The 17,601-nt window shown below is 46.7% G+C and overlaps 1 protein-coding gene across 3 annotated transcripts in view; it reads left to right on the forward strand.

The window, feature by feature from the left end:
* The first annotated feature begins 8,509 nt into the window (after positions 1-8,509).
* LOC306782607 (nuclear factor of activated T-cells, cytoplasmic 1-like) overlaps positions 8,510-17,601 on the forward strand; it is a 59,301-nt gene continuing 50,209 nt past the window's right edge. For 2 of the 3 annotated variants that reach the window (XM_079276043.1, XM_079276045.1), the window contains exons 1-3: positions 8,510-8,645; positions 11,724-12,798; positions 14,535-14,694. In XM_079276043.1, coding sequence (XP_079132169.1) covers positions 8,525-8,645; positions 11,724-12,798; positions 14,535-14,694 — 1,356 coding nt within the window. In that variant the 5' untranslated portion in view covers positions 8,510-8,524. Of the gene's footprint in view, positions 8,646-10,505; positions 10,584-11,723; positions 12,799-14,534; positions 14,695-17,601 lie in introns of those variants that run through there. The other variant, XM_079276044.1, reaches the window with a different exon arrangement.

Below are 17,601 nucleotides of genomic sequence, written 5' to 3' on the forward strand. Positions count from 1 at the left end.
TCCACTGAGAGCCTTGGGGTTTTTTTTAAAATAAAATATACACCCCTAAACCTCCTGTCATCTTGTCGTTAGGTAAACCAGCAATGGAAACAGCGACCGCCTGTGACAAATCACCTCTCAGCATTTAGTCGACAAAATGATTCAAGACGCCGGGAGATCGAGCTCCGATTTGTGAGTGACCCCTGCGCATAACCAGGACCCTGGCTGTGCTGGACTATATAAATGTGTTTTAATGTAGAGCCGCCACGCTGCAGTAAAAGAAATGGCCTTGGCATATAATGCTCGGGTTTAAATCACCGTAATGGACCTGGATGTGACAGTCAGAGGCTAGAAAAATGAAACCATTCGCCCTCATAATCCCATAACCATTACTGGGATTGCAATAAAACTGAATGCATAGACATTTCGGTGGAGGGCAAAAAAAAAAGCTTGTATCACACTGTTTTGTTTGAAACTGACAATACGGCCCTCCTCAGATGTCTTGCCTGAGTAATTATCCGCGTTAGAAGTGATGTAGGAAAATTGTCTCATGGGTCATATACGTCTCTGACCTATAGAAGCTGTTATTGGCCACAGGTTCTGAATTAGCTACACATGTGGGTAAGATACAGTGCCCATGGTGGAGCTGTTATCGCATCTCACACCGTCAGCAAAAACCAGTCGTAGAGAAAAACAGCACTGACAGGGTGCAATAATGGGTCATTAGTTAAAAAAACAATGTGCAGATTTCAACCCTGGGGCTGCATTTAATCTAGACAATAACAAACAATAGAGCATTATCATACTTTTATGATTTTGTTTTCTCTCGTAGTCACTGCTGGCTTGTTTTGTATTCTGGATTTACAATGTGTTTTTCCATAGTTCATAACTATTATTTTATTATTATCCTCTTGAATTGACTTTATGATCAAGCACAGTTGCAGGATATCCACTGGAAGTGTGTAGCAAAAGTTCTAAGTGTTATATTAATCTCACTTATTGTAAAAAAAAAACCCTGCAACAATGGGCCTAGACTCCACGTGTGAAGATCTATCTGAAGTACATCATGTAAACAACCATGACAAAGTGCCAGACTCGCACTGCTCCTTCCCTAATTTCTGAATCTTAGTCAATGGCCGTGTGACGATGACTTGCCCCGCTCCTTTCGGTCCGCCAGCCAGACATGTACGCTACTTCCTGTTCAGAAGAGGAATCTCAGGCAGCTAAACATACAGCGGTGTCCAGACATGCCTAAAGATAGCTCCGAGCAGTTCTCCATTGTGAGCGCTCAAGTATGCGCCTCCACGCGTCTGAGCGCTAACAAAAGGAAAAGGAGAAGTGTGGAAGTGTGTGTGCCACTGGCTGCACTCATGCCGAAGGACGGGCCCCAACCGCAGCCATTCACAACTCTACTTCTTTAACCGCAGACACCCGTCGCCCCCTCGCATTATAGACCAGAAGAGATGAGCGGCGATCACGCCTGTAGCTGCAGCGGCTGCCACCAGCGCTAAGGGGTCCAACAAGCAAAACTTGCATCAACACAGTGCACACAAATGAGTATTTACAGCTATTACAAGCTGCCTGGTTCAAGTTATGGCTCATAGAAAGAAAAACTAATTGTCATAGATAATAACAGGGTAAGGGAACTCAAGATGCCAGTTGTGCACATTTCCCCGGATATGTCAAACGTGAATTGTATGTTGTAAAAGGAGCGGATTAACTGTGCAGCTTTGAGGGAAGAGCTCTGGTCTTTGCAGCCTTGAATTGTATGTATCGCAGGGATTCACCCAGAGTTAACTCCACGTCTCTCGGTTTGCGTGTCTCGTTAGTGTCCACCTCCATATTAATATCTACCGCAAGCTCTTTTCTTTAAATTCCCAAATGGCAGCATTCCTGGTGTCTAGACAAACACATTTGACAAGACTAAGCCCACAGCTTGAAGAGTCTTGGATGTGATTATTTAAACCTGTCTACTTTTAGGTTCGTCATTTTTGGTGTAATTGTTTTTTCACATAGAGTTCTAAGAAACTGTTTCCCACCGTGCCAAGATGTAGCCTGACTCCTGGGCCAAACCACTGGTAGTACAAACATTATAGACACTGGAATTAATTAAGTTCAGAACTCATTTATCATATCATCAGCGCTGTTGGCGAAGAGTTCCCGTCTCTTGACAGCAAAGCGTCACACTGAAGCATCGCACAGCAGAAAGCGGGAGGAGAACTTTAAGGACACAGGAGCGAGGTAAGCCCTGTATTGGATACCCTTGATCTACATTTGTACGCATCATGATGTGTCTGTGTGTCACGAAAAAAGCTTTCCTTTATGGAATGGAACCGAAGGGGGAAAAAAAGAGCGAACCAAAACACAACAGCGACATCTCAATCCGCGCAAATGTAAAAGCAGCATGCGTCTGTTTACAGGACACGAGCAATGATCATTTTGTGTGGAACACGCGAGCGAGGAGCGAGCCGCTCGTAAATCTGAGCGCGAGACGTAGTACGCCTCTAATGCTCTCCGCAGACATGTTGTGGCTGCTGAGTATACGTGCGCTGTCACAGGGCCAGATGTAGTAGCTGTGAGGATTTGTGTCTAACTCTGCTGTATTTCCCTCAGTAGTGTCCTCCTATGAGTCCCGCCCACTGCCGCGCCTCTCTCTGTAGGCACAGCTGTGCCTCATCTCCTGTGATCGCCTCCAGCTGACATAAATACTCCTGTCACTCTCATTCCAGTTGTCAGTCTGTCCGTTTACCTACCTGGTATTCCGACCCGTGAGTAGTCCGTTTGTTCACTCTCTGAAGAGCCGCTACTATCGATGCATTATGGTTTTTGCAACTTGCCTGCCGTACAGTGTCGCGCCTCGGGTTTTCACCTGTACGAAGAAGCCTTCCAGTTAGTTCCTCGGAGATCAACTGTGTAGTCTTGGCGTTCCTGTGTTGAGCCTCGGGTGTCACACAGAGACGATCCAGCCTGCCTGCCAGCCGCGGACGCGGACCGGCCACTTCCCGGCTAAGATCCGAGCGGAGCGCGAGGATGCACCTCCGTACTGACGTTTGACAGTTTTCCTGTCGGCTTCGTCTGCCGCTCAGCAGGATCAGCCACTTTCCGGCTTGGAACCGTGCGGAGGCGTGGAGACGCCTCCTCTTGACTTTGTCCATTTCCTGTCTTTTCCCTTGACTGAGAGAAATACATTATTGTAGTTTTGAAATAGAACTCTGCTGTCTGAGTCTGCATTTGGGTCCATGAACACACCACATCATAACAGAACGGACTGAACTCCCGCCAAGCCCGTTGGGCTCTGTTCTTTGCCCGTTTCAACTTCACCATCACCTACCGCCCAGGAAGTAAGAACATCAAGCCCGACGCCCTCTCTCGGCAGTTTTCCCCAGACGAGGTTGACCCAGCTCTGGACACGATTGTTCCACCCGCCTGTGTCCTAGGGGTTCTCACCTGGGCGATAGAGTCTGCAGTGCGGGAGGCTCAGCAGACCCAGCCAGACCCAGGAGGTGGTCCTCCTGGGCGCCTGTTCGTTCCCCTTTCCGTCCGTTCCCGGGTCCTACAATGGGCTCGACTCTCCGGCCACCCTGGGATAAGACTTACAATCAACTGGCTCCGGCGCTCCTTCTGGTGGCCATCCTTTGACAATGACACCCGAGCGTACGTCCTAGCCTGTACCACCTGTGCGTGCAACAAGGCCTCACACAGACCCCTTGTTGGACTATTACGACCTCTGCCTGTTCCCCACAGGCCTTGGTCGCATATGGCATTGGACTTCGTCACCGGATTTCCTCCCTCCGAGAACAACACGGTCATCCTTACCATCGTGGACCGGTTTGCCAAGGCAGCTCACTTTATTCCCCTTCCCAAGCTCCCATCGGCCCACGAGACCGCAGACTTGTTGGTTCAACATGTCTTTAGACTCCACGGCATCCCTATGGATATTGTTTCTGATCGGGGTCCTCAGTTCTCCTCCCAAGTTTGGAAGGCGTTCTGCCGCAGCCTCGGTGCCACTGCTAGCCTCTCCTCCGGCTTTCACCCTCAGGCCAATGGGCAGACCGAGAGGATGAACCAGGAGCTAGAAGCCATGCTCCGGTGTGTAGCGGTGGCAAATCCATCTTCCTGGAGTCGTCACTTGGCCTGGATAGAGTACGCACACAACAGCCATACCTCCACGGCAACAGGTCTCTCCCCCTTCGAGGCCTCCATTGGCTACCAACCTCCCCTTCTACCCAGCCAAGAGGTCAAGATTTCCGTCCCGCCAGTCCAAATCAACCATCGCCGCTGCAGAAGAGTCTGGAGAGAGACTCGTGCCGCCCTACTTCGTTCTTCCGAACAAAACAAGCGTCTGGCTGATCGCCGCCGCACACCCGCCCCCACCTATCTTCCCGGTCAACAGGTCTGGCTTTCCACCAAGGACATACCCCTACGCACTGAATCAAAGAAGCTCTCTCCCAGATTCATTGGCCCGTTCCCCATAGTCTCCGTTATCAACCCGGTCACGGTCAAGCTCAAGCTCCCGCAATCCATGAGGATCCACCCTGTTTTCCATGTGTCTCTTCTCAAACCCGTTCACTCCAGTCCTCCCCTCCCTGCTTCCGGCGTCCTCACTCGGGCCACACCCATCTTCGATATTCGTCTTCCTAAAGAACAGTACTCTAAACCACTTTTGTTATTGTTCCCGCCACGGCAGGAGTCTTCCAGGACCACAATGTGCCACGAGGACTCTCACACAGAGACTCACAAGAAGAACACAATTCCGGCGTCGCTGTCATAGCTGGTAATAAAACATACGTGCAGGTGAGGTAGAAACCCACTATGTCCACTATTATCCAAAAACCTCACCCAAACGAGAGAAAATATATGTAAATAAAAAGTAACAATGCAAAATACAATATCAGCAATTAACATGCATATCTTTTACATGCCTAATCGCATGTAAAGTGTGATTAGCTGCTAATTAATAAACAACACTATGTTGAAACCACAATAAATTAAATTGTTCATTTCCAGTACAGATATAGATATGAAATATATTTTATTTTTTTAATAATTAGGCTAATTAAAACAAAATTGTCAATACAAAATCTTTTTGACGTCAAAGTTCTTTTGAGTCTCACTTTGTATGTAGACAAAGACAGACAATCAGTCACTATAAGCACAAGGTTTCTGGTACTCATGAATGCACATATTTGAAGAATGCTTATATTCAAAATATGTGGAATAGGTGGAGAGGTTGCAGCACAAGGCTAGAAAGATGCTATTCTGACAAAAGACATTTTGCAGCATTAGACTTTCAACACTTAAGGTGTACTGATAATGTGGAGCGAATCAACGACTCGAACCAAGTCAGATAGACCTGAAGACAAACCTCAACATTACTGCTTCCAAAGGAAATGACAACAGTAGTATACTTATACATTAAACGCTGCTTTTTGGTAACGTGGTGGCTCCGAATGCCATTCAGACTGAGATAACTGTTTGTAAAAGTGTAAAACTCACATATCACAGCATGCTTATGCTACTTTGCACATCTGTGCTGACTTTGCAACAAGGAAAGAGGAAAGAAAAAACACCTCACAGCTTTCTTACTCACTACTGTTTAGCGACACTCTTTTGGATTTGAACCTCCGTTAAGTTACGATTTGGACCTTTCCCGCAAGTACAGGAGTGTCCAACTCTGTAGGGTGTATTTTGGCAAATCAACGCAGTCTCAGTATAGATGTTCTCTACATAAAAATAAAATCTTACCTCATGTGTAAACCGTTGCAGGGTTTTAAACATGAGCCTGAATCACACGGGTAAGAAAGAGATTTATGAACTGATCCTGAGGAAGAGGTACAGCTACTTACATCATGAGAAGCATTGCACCATCGGGTTTTTAGATTACACACATCTCTGTAATGAGCTGCTGAATGACCTGACGTCTGTCGTTGCAGAGGATGGTCTGAAGTGCTCTAACTTTCGTTGACGGACACTGCGGCTAATGGGGCTTTGCTCAGTAGCACAGAATCCATCAAGATAAGCCTTCAGACTGCCATTGAACCACAGGGTTTTTAAAGTTGTTCAACAACTTTGTGTGAGCCCATCCCACTGACAGTGCCAATCACTTTTCAGTTTCTTCTTCCCCCTATACTGCTGGTTTGCATCATAATTCCTCTCCTGAAGTATGTGATGCCTCGGCTTCATCTTTGAGCTCACGCGGGCGCGTCGGGCCAAGCCGCAGCTGACGCCGGCGAGCTACTGTAGGCAAAGAAAACGCCGCATACTATTACTTTCCCCCCAGGCAGTCTGCTCACGCTTGCCCCACAGCACTGCTCGCCCGCCCGCCCCCCGTAAGCCAGTCTGCTTCTGATTACGTGTGATCATCCTCGAGCTCGCCAGCTACATTTCAGACTCGCGGGAGTCATTTTTCTCTTTAAATCTTGGCCCCCTTTCAAAAGGAATTACATTGTAGCTTGTCTAAGCCATTGTTAATTGCACTCATGGCAGCTACCAGCACTCAGTGATACTCCTGTTGTGTTTTTTTTGTTGTTGTTTTACTTGTCATTATAATTTCCATACTACAACATAATGGAGACAATTTCTTGCCAAAAGAAATGCATTCAACGGTACCACTCATCTGACTCTGTTAATTTTAAAAGCCCCATCAAGCATCATAATGTCACATTACCATTACAAATTAAAACTTCATTTATCAACGTAGGTTCACACTGTCCGCTATTCTGCCAACAGCTTCAGTGTTCCTATCGGGAAGGCCCCGCAGTCGGCAACATGAGCGGCATTTTAATGCTGAGCAATACAATGCGTGCACGTTATTTAAATGACTACAACATGTGTCAGCCATATCTAACAACACCTCCATGTGTTGTGACCTTACTTTTCCTCTGAGTTTTATCAGTTTATGACCCCGGAAAATAACAACAAAGCCATAGAATGGGAACTATTACTTTGATGAATGGTAATAGGAGTGCAATTAAAGGGAATAAGCTGAAAAGTGAACCCCATATTTTCCCTTAGCAAAGCACTAGGCCTTTGGCCCGCAGATTCACGAGGGACCGACTTGATACAAAGTAGTGGAAAGCAGAGATGAGGAACACGGTGCGCTTTTTGTGCTCTCCGCGGTTCAGGATAGTTATTTTGGGGCGAATCTGTGAAACCGTATTCGCCTCAAACACGAGGAAAACGCGTTTGGAAGTGAAATTCGATCACGTACTTGTTTTGATTTTCATCGTGGGGATTCGCTGAGTGTTTGAATAGTGTCAGTGATGATATAATAACACCATCCGCACCATTTACGACGAAGGACATTATAGTCATATCAGTAGAAGTATACTGCAATACGATACTGTGTTGTTGATGTAGGAGACCCCCCCTCTTTCTCCCCTTCCTCTGTAGGGAAGTCACAGGTCAGGGTCAGCCACTGAAAAACACAGGGGGAAAGTATCCTAATTATATACAGTAGCTGCCACTGAGCTATGGTAAGTTTATACAGCAGGCAGACTAACAATAATGCTGGAATTACGTCAGCTTTATTGGTAATCCAGATGGACCATCTTGTGACGTTTAACCATAGGATGTCAATCATAAAATAAAAATTCTGTGTCGACATCTGAGCCATAAATTAACAATTGAACATCTAAAACTCAACGACAACATGAGCAAACTCAATCTGCTGAGGAAGAGGGAGGAGTCTGCATGATCAAAAGCTCCAGAATGGCAACTAAATGTGTTGTTGTTTTCAATTTTAGAAAAATGTCCAACAATAAAGAAACTAGTGTTTAAATGAACTCATGGTATGACAAGTCAAATGTTTAATCAGCCACTTGGCAGCATTTCTAATCTGTTGTGATGAATCGTTTTAGAATGTAAATGTAGTTATAATTGAAGACATTAGAACTTTGGGCAGTTTTAGTGCAGGTATTATCTTTAAGCCAATGTATGGCTGACGTGAAAATAATACAGAATTGCTCTGTCGCCCTCTCTCTCTCTCTCTCTCACACACACACACACACACACACACACACACACACACACACACACCTACACACACACACACACACACACGCACACACACATACATCTCAAAACACACCTCCCACCTCCACCGATGGGATCCCGGGGCAGAAGACATCATCGGGCGGTCCAGGAGGTTGCGGGAGCGCGTCATCCCCGGATGGGCGGCGCACTGACGGGAGGACGGAGGGTGTTTTCCAGCTTTAAAAGCACCGGAGCCGGCCCCTCTGACAAACCGCGCTGCGTCATCGACCCGGGGAGACTCTTGCAAGAGCTTCATCGGAGCTGTAAGAGAGTCGAACTCACCTCTGCCCACCTCGGCCCCTACCTGCTCCGCTCTCCACACCCGACGGTGCCAGATTTCTCCACCGTGCCGTGGCTCCAAGTTGTACGCCTCGCTCCGCTCCGACTTCGCGGCGAACGATGCATTCACTTGACGGCGTGTGAAGTGATTCAGCTCCTCGCGAACAGTGTTCGTCTCTCGTTTGCTGGTCGGCGGTCTCGCAGCCGGAGAAAGTTGCACATCGCTTGTTGAATGCAGGATACCTTCTGCCTGTGCGTCGATTCCAAGTTCAGTTTTGGAGCAACAGCCGGTAAGGTGCGGGGACTCCAGCTTCTCACCTCTCTCGCCGCCGATATGAAGTCTGCAGAAGAAGGTAACGTCAGTTCACGTTTCAACCAGCGCTCAAAGATGAATATGTGTTATTAAAGATATTAAACCTGGCGCTGCGCTTATTTGGTGATTCGTGAAAAATAGCTGTCAATTTTAAATCCATATGCAGATATGATGGTACAAACTTGAGTGATATTGCGGTCAGTTTGATGAATTATTACCAATTATTACAGGTTAAAACAACTATTTCTGAGGAAACGTATTTGAATGATCCTCCGGTGTGACAATTGTTTTTTTCTGAAAATGTCACCAAATAAATTTGGATTGATTTTGACTCTGCATGAAGATCAAATCAGCACTGTCTTTGCAGGTGCTTCTTATTGTGTGCAAAAACAGAATGTTGATGGTGTCTACGCTGTTGCTGTCACCTGAACTTTTGATTTAAGGTCCAAACACTGTTCTTTATACATAATGTTAAAAATTCGGGAGATTTTCTATTCTCCCCATGCACGGCGAGGTCAGAGGTCAACCACAGCACAGCAACATCAGGGGGTGGCTTAAGCTTCTGTGCCTTGTTTGGAGATACTTTAGCTTGGAGGATGATTCGACCTTGGTTCACCATTTGAATGAAATGCTTGTTTTTTGAAGGCTCTTGGTTCTGCATTTATGGTAGAAAAATTAGATTTGGTCCATCAGAAGTCATTGATAGTCTGCCTTGTCATAATTCCCAGTGTCTCCTGGCGCTGATGTAACTGGCTTTTTTGTGGATTTCGGTAATTTAATTTTGTCTTTGAGGTTTCAGACAGACTGGTGCGGGCTGTATTAATATTCATTTCAGTCCCTCAGTCCTAAGCCTGATAATTGGTAACAGACGTGTCTGTGTGTGAGTGTGTGTGATTGAGAGAGAGAGAGAGAGCTGAGATCTGTGCGTTCAGGGATTCCAGGTAGCTTGCTTGACAAAGAGACATGCTTAACCACGTGCAGCTTCAGCAATATTGCCACGGGCTGCTTTATTATCACACATACACATAAACTCTGACGCATAGACATGCAGATGCAAGCGCAAGCACAAGCACACACACACACACACTGTACTTGTGTTTTGCCATAGCCCATAGTCAGCCATGTGTGATAAGTGCCCCAGGGTTCTTAGTTCCAGAGGCTGCAGATGACTTCTGTGGGCGACCACCTATCTCTCCCTGAGGTCCCGTCAGTCTGAGCCCAGCCATAGACCACAACCCCTGTGGATGAAAACCCTCCGTTCTTTCGTCACGCTGGTTCGGTTTGTGGGGAGAGTGTTTTGATCGTGATAGCACAATTGAGAAGAAATTGTGGAGTATGGAACGAGCACACTATAATCAGTTTGATGCGTTTTCAAATGAACTTCTTTTGCACTGCCTGTCGAATGCACTGCATACACTTGCAGCAAGCAGGCTCTGTCTTGAATGCAAGAGTGACTCATTTTTTTTTCTTTTTCGTTTTGTTTCACCCCACAAATGATGATCTGCTTTAATTTTGTTCGTTCAGCAGACGTGTGACGTGTGCGGCCCGGTAAACAGCCAAGTTTCAAGATCATGCAGCACACAGGAGTGAAAGCCCCAGCGCCTGTTTGAGTGGGTGGTAGAAGAAGTCAAGTATGTGGTGGCGTAGCGCTGCGATCGTGCACACGTTCAAAGGGAAAAAGAATTACAACTGTAGCTCTCAAGCAAAGTCAGCCAGGCCTGAAGTAAGGAGGTGTGTCCCACCGGGTGGAGTGGGCAGGGCGTTATCGTCTGTTCAGCACTAGAAGAGGGCAAACCAGAGGAGAAGAGCATCGGAGGAGACGTGAGCTGAAGGCATGCGTTACTTTTTTGTGTTGAGAATTAGTGTGTAATTTTCTCTGCATCTTGTGCAGAGATGAGTTTCCAGCATGAGGGGCAAGAGTTTGATTTCAGCTATGTGTTTGAGTACAGCCAAGGTGTCCAGAATGAACCTGAGAAAGGTGGGTACAGTGGAGGGTGTCTTTTCTTTTTTTATATGTCCTGTATATTGAACAGTGCGAGGGCACTCCTCTGTACTGGGATCACAAATGTTATGTGCTATGCTTAAAAAAAAAGGCAGTAAAAAGGTCCGCATTTAGCCAAACAAAAGCTGACTAGTTTTATTCGAATTTCATTTTAACATTCTTTGTGTTGTGTTAATGTTTGTCAAAAGTGTCCTTGGCTTCACTCAACTTGTGGTATATTGAGCTTGTCTGATGCACGGCGCATTATCACCTCTGAAAATAGACAATCATAAACTAATTTCAGACTTCCCACCCACACATTATGTGGTGTGTGACAGATTCATCATTGCATGTGATGCACAGCGTTGCGGTTAACAAATATAGCGCGCTGCATCGAGGGGAATGCCCTTCCCTGGGTTTGTGACTGAACGGTTGTCATTCTTTAACCACTTTTACCCTCATTGACATTCTCAATTAAAAGGCTGACATTAAGTTTACAACTTGTGATGCAGCTGCCGGCCGCCACAAGGCCAACCGGAGTGGCGTACCTGCTAGGCTACATCTGCTTACACTGACCAAGTTTGTATGTCACTGCACTTGTCTGCCAGTGATCTCGCTTGTGCGCTCGCTTGTGCGTGCCCTTTGTTTGTGTATGTGTGTACCACGCTGCAGCAAACTCTCTTTGACTTAATCACACGCTCAGAGCGATGCGAGAGTGCTGTCAGTTTTCCACAGGGGAGGGCCTAATTCACTCAGTGAGTGATGCAATCAATCAAATAAGGCATCCATCAGCGCTGCTGGAGGAATTTCGTGTAGAGTACATATGACAGCAGGGAGTGCCAAATAGAGCCTTAGATGAACTGATCAAACAAACAGACTGGCAGTGCAACTTGCGACTGCACAGCAACCACATACAGTAAATGCTTGGAGATGATTGCTAAGCTTCTCCAGATGTTTATGAATAAGGGAAGCAGTCATTCGCCGCGGGACACATTGGTAAGATTTGTGTAGGGGTATTGTTCTAAAATGCAATCATATTTAATTGCCACCATAATGTAATGGTTCTGTGCTTTTGCAGTGGTTTGTTGTCATATACTATACCCTCCATATACTTACAATATGCTTCTTTCTTTTCAGATGCATACAGCTACACACCAAATGTTAGCTTGTCCCTTCCACTGGGAATGGGCAACCCTTGTCTGGCCACCCAGTACCACACTTTACAGTCCAGCCCAGTCATCTCAGTTTCCTCCTGCCACCAGACAGGCTACAGCCTCCAAAATGATAACCACGCAGCATCAGGTTATTACCTGCCCCACGGCCTGAGACCCAATGGGGCCCCGGCTTTGGAAAGCCCCCGTATTGAGATCACTGCTTACAGCCAGTATCCCGAGGATGAGGTAGAAGAGAGCAATAGTGAGGACCACATCATCAAGCGAGGCGTCAACTCCATCGTGACGCTGACGCTGCCCAATGGCGACGGCTACCGCGACCCCAGCTGTCTCAGCCCAGCAAGTAGCCTTTCCTCTCGTAGCTGTAACTCAGAGGCGTCCTCTTACGAGTCAGGCTTTTACAACTACGACAACTCCCCACAGAACTCTCCCTGGCAGTCCCCCTGCGTTTCTCCCAAAGGCTCATCTTCGCTCATGTCTTGCCCACATGCCAGCGGTCCTGTAGCTTCCCCACACCATTCACCCTCCACCTCCCCTCAGATAGGAGCCGTGGCCGAGGAGGGCTGGCCGGCACAACCCCGTGGCTCCAGGCCTAACTCCCCCTCGTGCAGTGGAGGCGGCGGAGTCAACAACGGCGGCATGGGGAAGAGGAAGTACAGCTTCAACGGCACCACCTACCGTCAGACATCCTGCTCGCCCAACCAGTCGCCCACCACTCCATCCCCACACGGCTCCCCCAGGGTCTGTGTCACAGATGAGAACTGGCAGGACAACACCAACCAGTACACCAACTCTGCCATCGTGGCCGCCATCAACGCTCTGACCACAGATGGAGTAGTAGACATGGGGGAAGGGATCCCAATCAAGACGCGGAAGACCATGCTGGACCACTCCATGAGCCTGAAGTTGGACCCCGACGGGGAGCTCTGCCATGAGGATTACCCCTCCCGTCTGGCCCTCAAGAAGGAGAGCTACTGTGGAGGGTTCCTGGATGTGCCCCAGCATCCGTACTCCTGGTCTAAACCCAAGCCTTACCTCAGGTAGGTGGAGCCGGTCCTGCAACTCAGTATTACTGTAACAAAGTTAAAGCATACAAATCCAACCAGTCAGTGTGAAAAGCCACCCAGTTGTCTTGAGAAGACTATAAAGCACACACAGGTGTTTACTTATTTAAACAGACACATTCTGCCGAAGGAATGCCTTGACATTTTTCAGACAGTGCAAAGGAAAAACAATTCATCCAATAATGCCATTACTTTGCCCTGTTTTTGCGTTTTAGCTTCCATTTGCTAATTTATTGCACAAGATTTCCGTTTTAGTTTTTAATCTTCAAAGGCAATATCAAAAGGAAGAAATCCAAAAGTTGTATGCCCTTCACTTCCAAAGGAGTTCTCTTTGAAGATCAAAAACTATTTCATCAATCATATTTCACAGGGTGCAGTTGCCCAGCATCTGCGTGGCACTGTTGCCATAGCAGCCCTCACACAAACATAAGAACTCATATAGACACAAACACACAAATGCACACGAGTATGCACTCAACTATATCATTGATTTCGACTTTTGAGCAAAACAGGCTTTTTCATTTTCAATTGGCTCCGTCATGGCATTTTTCCCAAGCCAATAACACAGTCTCATGGCGGAAATCAAGTGTTTGATTAAGATAGTGAGCAACAGGAAGTAATGGTGACAGGCCTGACTGAAGGGGAAGCAGTCTGTGGGTTAATCAGCCGGCTGGCTGCCGTGGTCTGCAGCGCCATCAGCCCATCTCTCTGTGGCAGATAAAGCCCCACGGGGGGAAATCAGTTCGTTTTGGGTCAACAAACAGCCCGCAAGTTCCACAAAGATGCCAGAGATTGTTTTCAGCTGAGCCACCCTCCGGGTCAGGGCTTTGCGTTTACCAGGCATCCGGCATAGCGAAATATTGTCTTGCACATGTTTGTTTTGGTTTAGATATCTCCACGGTGTTCACATGGGAAGCTCTGACTCTCCATCTCGAGAACAATGATGTTAAGGGAGGCCAGCTGCAGCTCTGAGAAAGAGATATCATGCAGGGTGTACTGCTGACCCTATTCCATGGTATAACTCCATCTATTGTCTTAAAACGACCGTGGCTGTTCTTTAGGATTATACAGCTATCAATTAGGAATTGATAATTGTATCAAAGGACAGGCGGATTGCCATTTTGTGTGAGATTTGTTTTTGTGCCCTAGAAATGTCTTTCCTCCCACTGTCACTTTCTTAACTCCCATCTGTCACACCATAATACAAAACACACCGCTCTCTAACCAGGGCACATTCTGGTTTATTCTTCAAATATAAGGGCAGAGGAATTCCGCACGTAAGCGAATTACTTCGATTGATTCGATTACAGTCCATGATTAAACGGAGAAGGAAAAGTGTCCTAATTTGAGGCTAATTTAAAGCAAGTTTTGAACTTTGTGATTCCAGTGATGGAAACAGTGGAAAAAATGCAACCTCACAATTCGTTCTCTGGCAAATCCAATGTGACCACAGTTTTAAGAATATAATCGAGTTAAATTGAGGGAACAAAAGCTTCTTTTTTTAATTTTGTTTTTATTATAAGCTACTTGGAAATGTATGTCACAGCAATTCCTGTTTTTCAGCTAAATGAACCAGACACCAAGTGTTTAGCAGAAAAAGTGTTTATCTTTCCCGTAAAAGTTGATCCACTGTTGTATCAATCAGCGGTAGAGTAAGAAACAAGAGTGTGTTGTAATTGTGACCCTAATGAAAATGTGTCATGTTATTGCAGTCCATCTCTACCAGCTCTTGACTGGCAGCTTCCGTCCTGCTCCGGCCCGTACAACCTACAGTTGGAGGTGCAGCCGAAGTCCCACCACAGGGCCCACTATGAGACCGAAGGCAGCCGAGGGGCGGTGAAGGCGCTGTGTGGCAGCCACCCTGTCGTACAGGTATGTCACCGGCACTGTGTTAGCCAGCGGGTGGTTTGTAGATTCACTGTACACACTTGTGTTTATCAGAGACAATGTTAGCTTTGTGCTTGATAATTTGCTGTCATTACAGCATACGTGGGAACAAGCAGAGAAGTGCATACATGACTGATTAATGGAGCTTAGTGACATGGAACTTTGGCTATTCCTCACTTTATGACAACATGTGGTCTCAGAGCAAAGTCAGAGCAGCCATTAGTCCAGACACTGACATTCTCTTGCTTTTTCGATTTCTTTTTTTACCAAAGAAATCTGTAAATCATATTTGAGTGGTCAGTTTTAGTTTATTTCTGAATTATGTGATGTACTTTCAAATCTATATTTTCTGCAAAAGTCTTACAGCTCATTCTGCAGACTTAAAATGTGACAAAAATATTTGTAAATGGACGTACTACTGCCTTCATCGATTAAAGTTTGCATCATGAAGATTAGAAGTAAGAGATTTTAAAAAACGTACAGAATATTCAACATGTCATTAAATTAGCGCTGCTGACTTGTCTGGCAAAGCAAGGAGATCTGAAAAGCCCTCACCACTGTCCATATGTTTCTGCATGTTGCTGTATGCCGTCTTATTAATGTTCCCTGAAGCCGGGAGTCAATCTACTGCTGCAAAAAGCAGCAGCAGTGCATGCTGACTCAATTAGTATAGAGCAGGACCATCGCCTCTCGCTATTGTGCTTGGCGAACATGCAAAGAGCGCACGTCAGCCTCACCGCAGCAGCACAGCACAGAGCTCCTTTCTCTGCTCCACGGTCATCACACTGCACTGACATCTTGGTTTACTTAAGGTGGGGATCGAGCGGCGTGTGTGTGCGTCCTGAAGGTTGTGCGTCAATTTACCCTTTAATGCCGTCAATTCAAAATGAAACTGCATTCATGCTAATAACATACAGGGGCATTTATTGATGAGGATTTTGTTGCAGACTGGATCTTTACAGATTTCAGGTCGCAGATTTCAGTTTCAGGTTGGCGGCCCGTCCTTGTCACACACGTAGGCATTACCACAGCTATTGTGCAAATAGATGTTGTCAGCACATCCCGGTCTGCTCCATGTCAAACACACTTGACAGCTGTTGGCCGACGTGGTGTTATAAGCAGGCCTGTCTCTGTGCATACAGGTAATTATTTCCTTTCATTGCAAACCTTTGAATGTCCACATGTGGGCGAATCAACATCTCTCCCTCGCACCTCCCCGATGAGGCTGAACAGACTCTGCTTGCCGTGCACAGCTGTGGCAGGTGAGGCCGGTTTAGATTTAGTTCACTCCACTTTCTGACTCACTCCGGGGGCCGGCGTAAAAATAAGACTCATGTAAGCATCCTGTGTGTCTTTTACACCCTGTTGTCCACATTTACATCAACGTTCCCGGGTTGTTTATTTCATACGACACAGATACCAATTCATTGGCAACTTTGCAAGGATGTTTTCAAGTCTTACCGTGTGTGTTGTCCAATTATTGGCATGTAGTAGTCATGGAGAAAATATGATAACATCTGCTTTACAGTCACGCCTTCCCCATACTCACATAGCTCACACTTTAGTCTTACTTTTGGGCGAGGAGTGATTTATGCGTCTGATACTGCATGTGCAGTCAATCGGAATATCCCGAGGGTTTCATCACAGTTCAAACCACTGGCAGCATGGCAGCTGGTAGGAAGACAAATCTACAATGATTACGCAATCATGTGTACATGCTAGAGGGTATACTGTAGAAAAAAGAAGAAGAGCATGTGCGGTGTCTTCAGGGAAGTCCCTTGCACAGTTTGGAGTGCAAATCATAAATCTGACTGCCTCTCGCTCTCCGTCGCTCTCTTAGTCTTTGTTGTAGTGTTGGGTGAAATTGCGTCGTCGTGGAGGATAGAGCATGCTGTAGCCCCCGGTACCCTGTGGTAATGGGTGGCAGGCGCTGGATGGGTGAGGTGCAATAATGACGCAGGGACACGGGTGTAGGAAGCGGCGAAGGAAGTGTGTGTGTGTGTTTGTGCTTAAGACTGGAGTGATTAGAGAGAGAGAGAGAGGGAGAGAGAGGGGCGCAGAGGGAGTCACCAGGCAGCTGGGGCCTGGCTGGGCTGCCCCTGGAGATGCTCTGCATCCTGCTGATTAGGGCCTCGTGGCACCGAGGTTGGCTGAGCATAGCCGTGGTGGGGGTGGATAGTCAGAAGTCAGAATCCCAGCACCCGTCGGACGCCACCTCCCCTTTCCATGCACCGGTGCCTCCCTCCCTCCCTCCCTCCCTCCCTCCCTGGAGGGCCTGAGGATGTCACTCCTTGTGATCCGCTCATCCTTCAACCATCTCCCAAACCCACACCAGCAGGCCTCCCTCGGTTGAAGCCCAGTCATCCACAGCTCTGTTGTTTTGTTTTTTTAAGCTCATGGATGATCAGACATGTGCGCTGTGAGTGATGGTGACATGTGTGTTGGAAATGAACAGCGGAGGAAAAAAAACAACAAGATGAAAAACATGAAGGGACACATTGTTTCTACACTTTCCCCCCCAGGAGAGATAGCGACTGACAGATTATCAAACAAAGACGCCCAACTGCTCAATTACAGTTGTTGTCTTGCTACTTGATAACAAGCAGAGATGTTTTTTCTTGGAAAGTTCATCATCTGTAAGGTCTGACATCACCCTGAGCTGCAGCAGATCAACCGCACCACATCCAGACCACATCACCATTAAGGGGATCTTGGCTACTCTATCGGCTCTAGACTCTCCTTTCTCTCACCATAGCAATGCCGAACGTCCACAGGATGACTTTCAAAGCCATGGTCAGGGTAAAAAAAAGTCTACCTTCACTCAGAATGTAACCGCAACATTGATTGATTGGGGTAAAAGGTGAAAATGTGCTGAATCATTTTTTTCACTGA

Source organism: Melanostigma gelatinosum (assembly GCF_949748355.1).
Source record: "Melanostigma gelatinosum genome assembly, chromosome: 9".
Classification (NCBI taxonomy): domain Eukaryota; kingdom Metazoa; phylum Chordata; class Actinopteri; order Perciformes; family Zoarcidae; genus Melanostigma; species Melanostigma gelatinosum.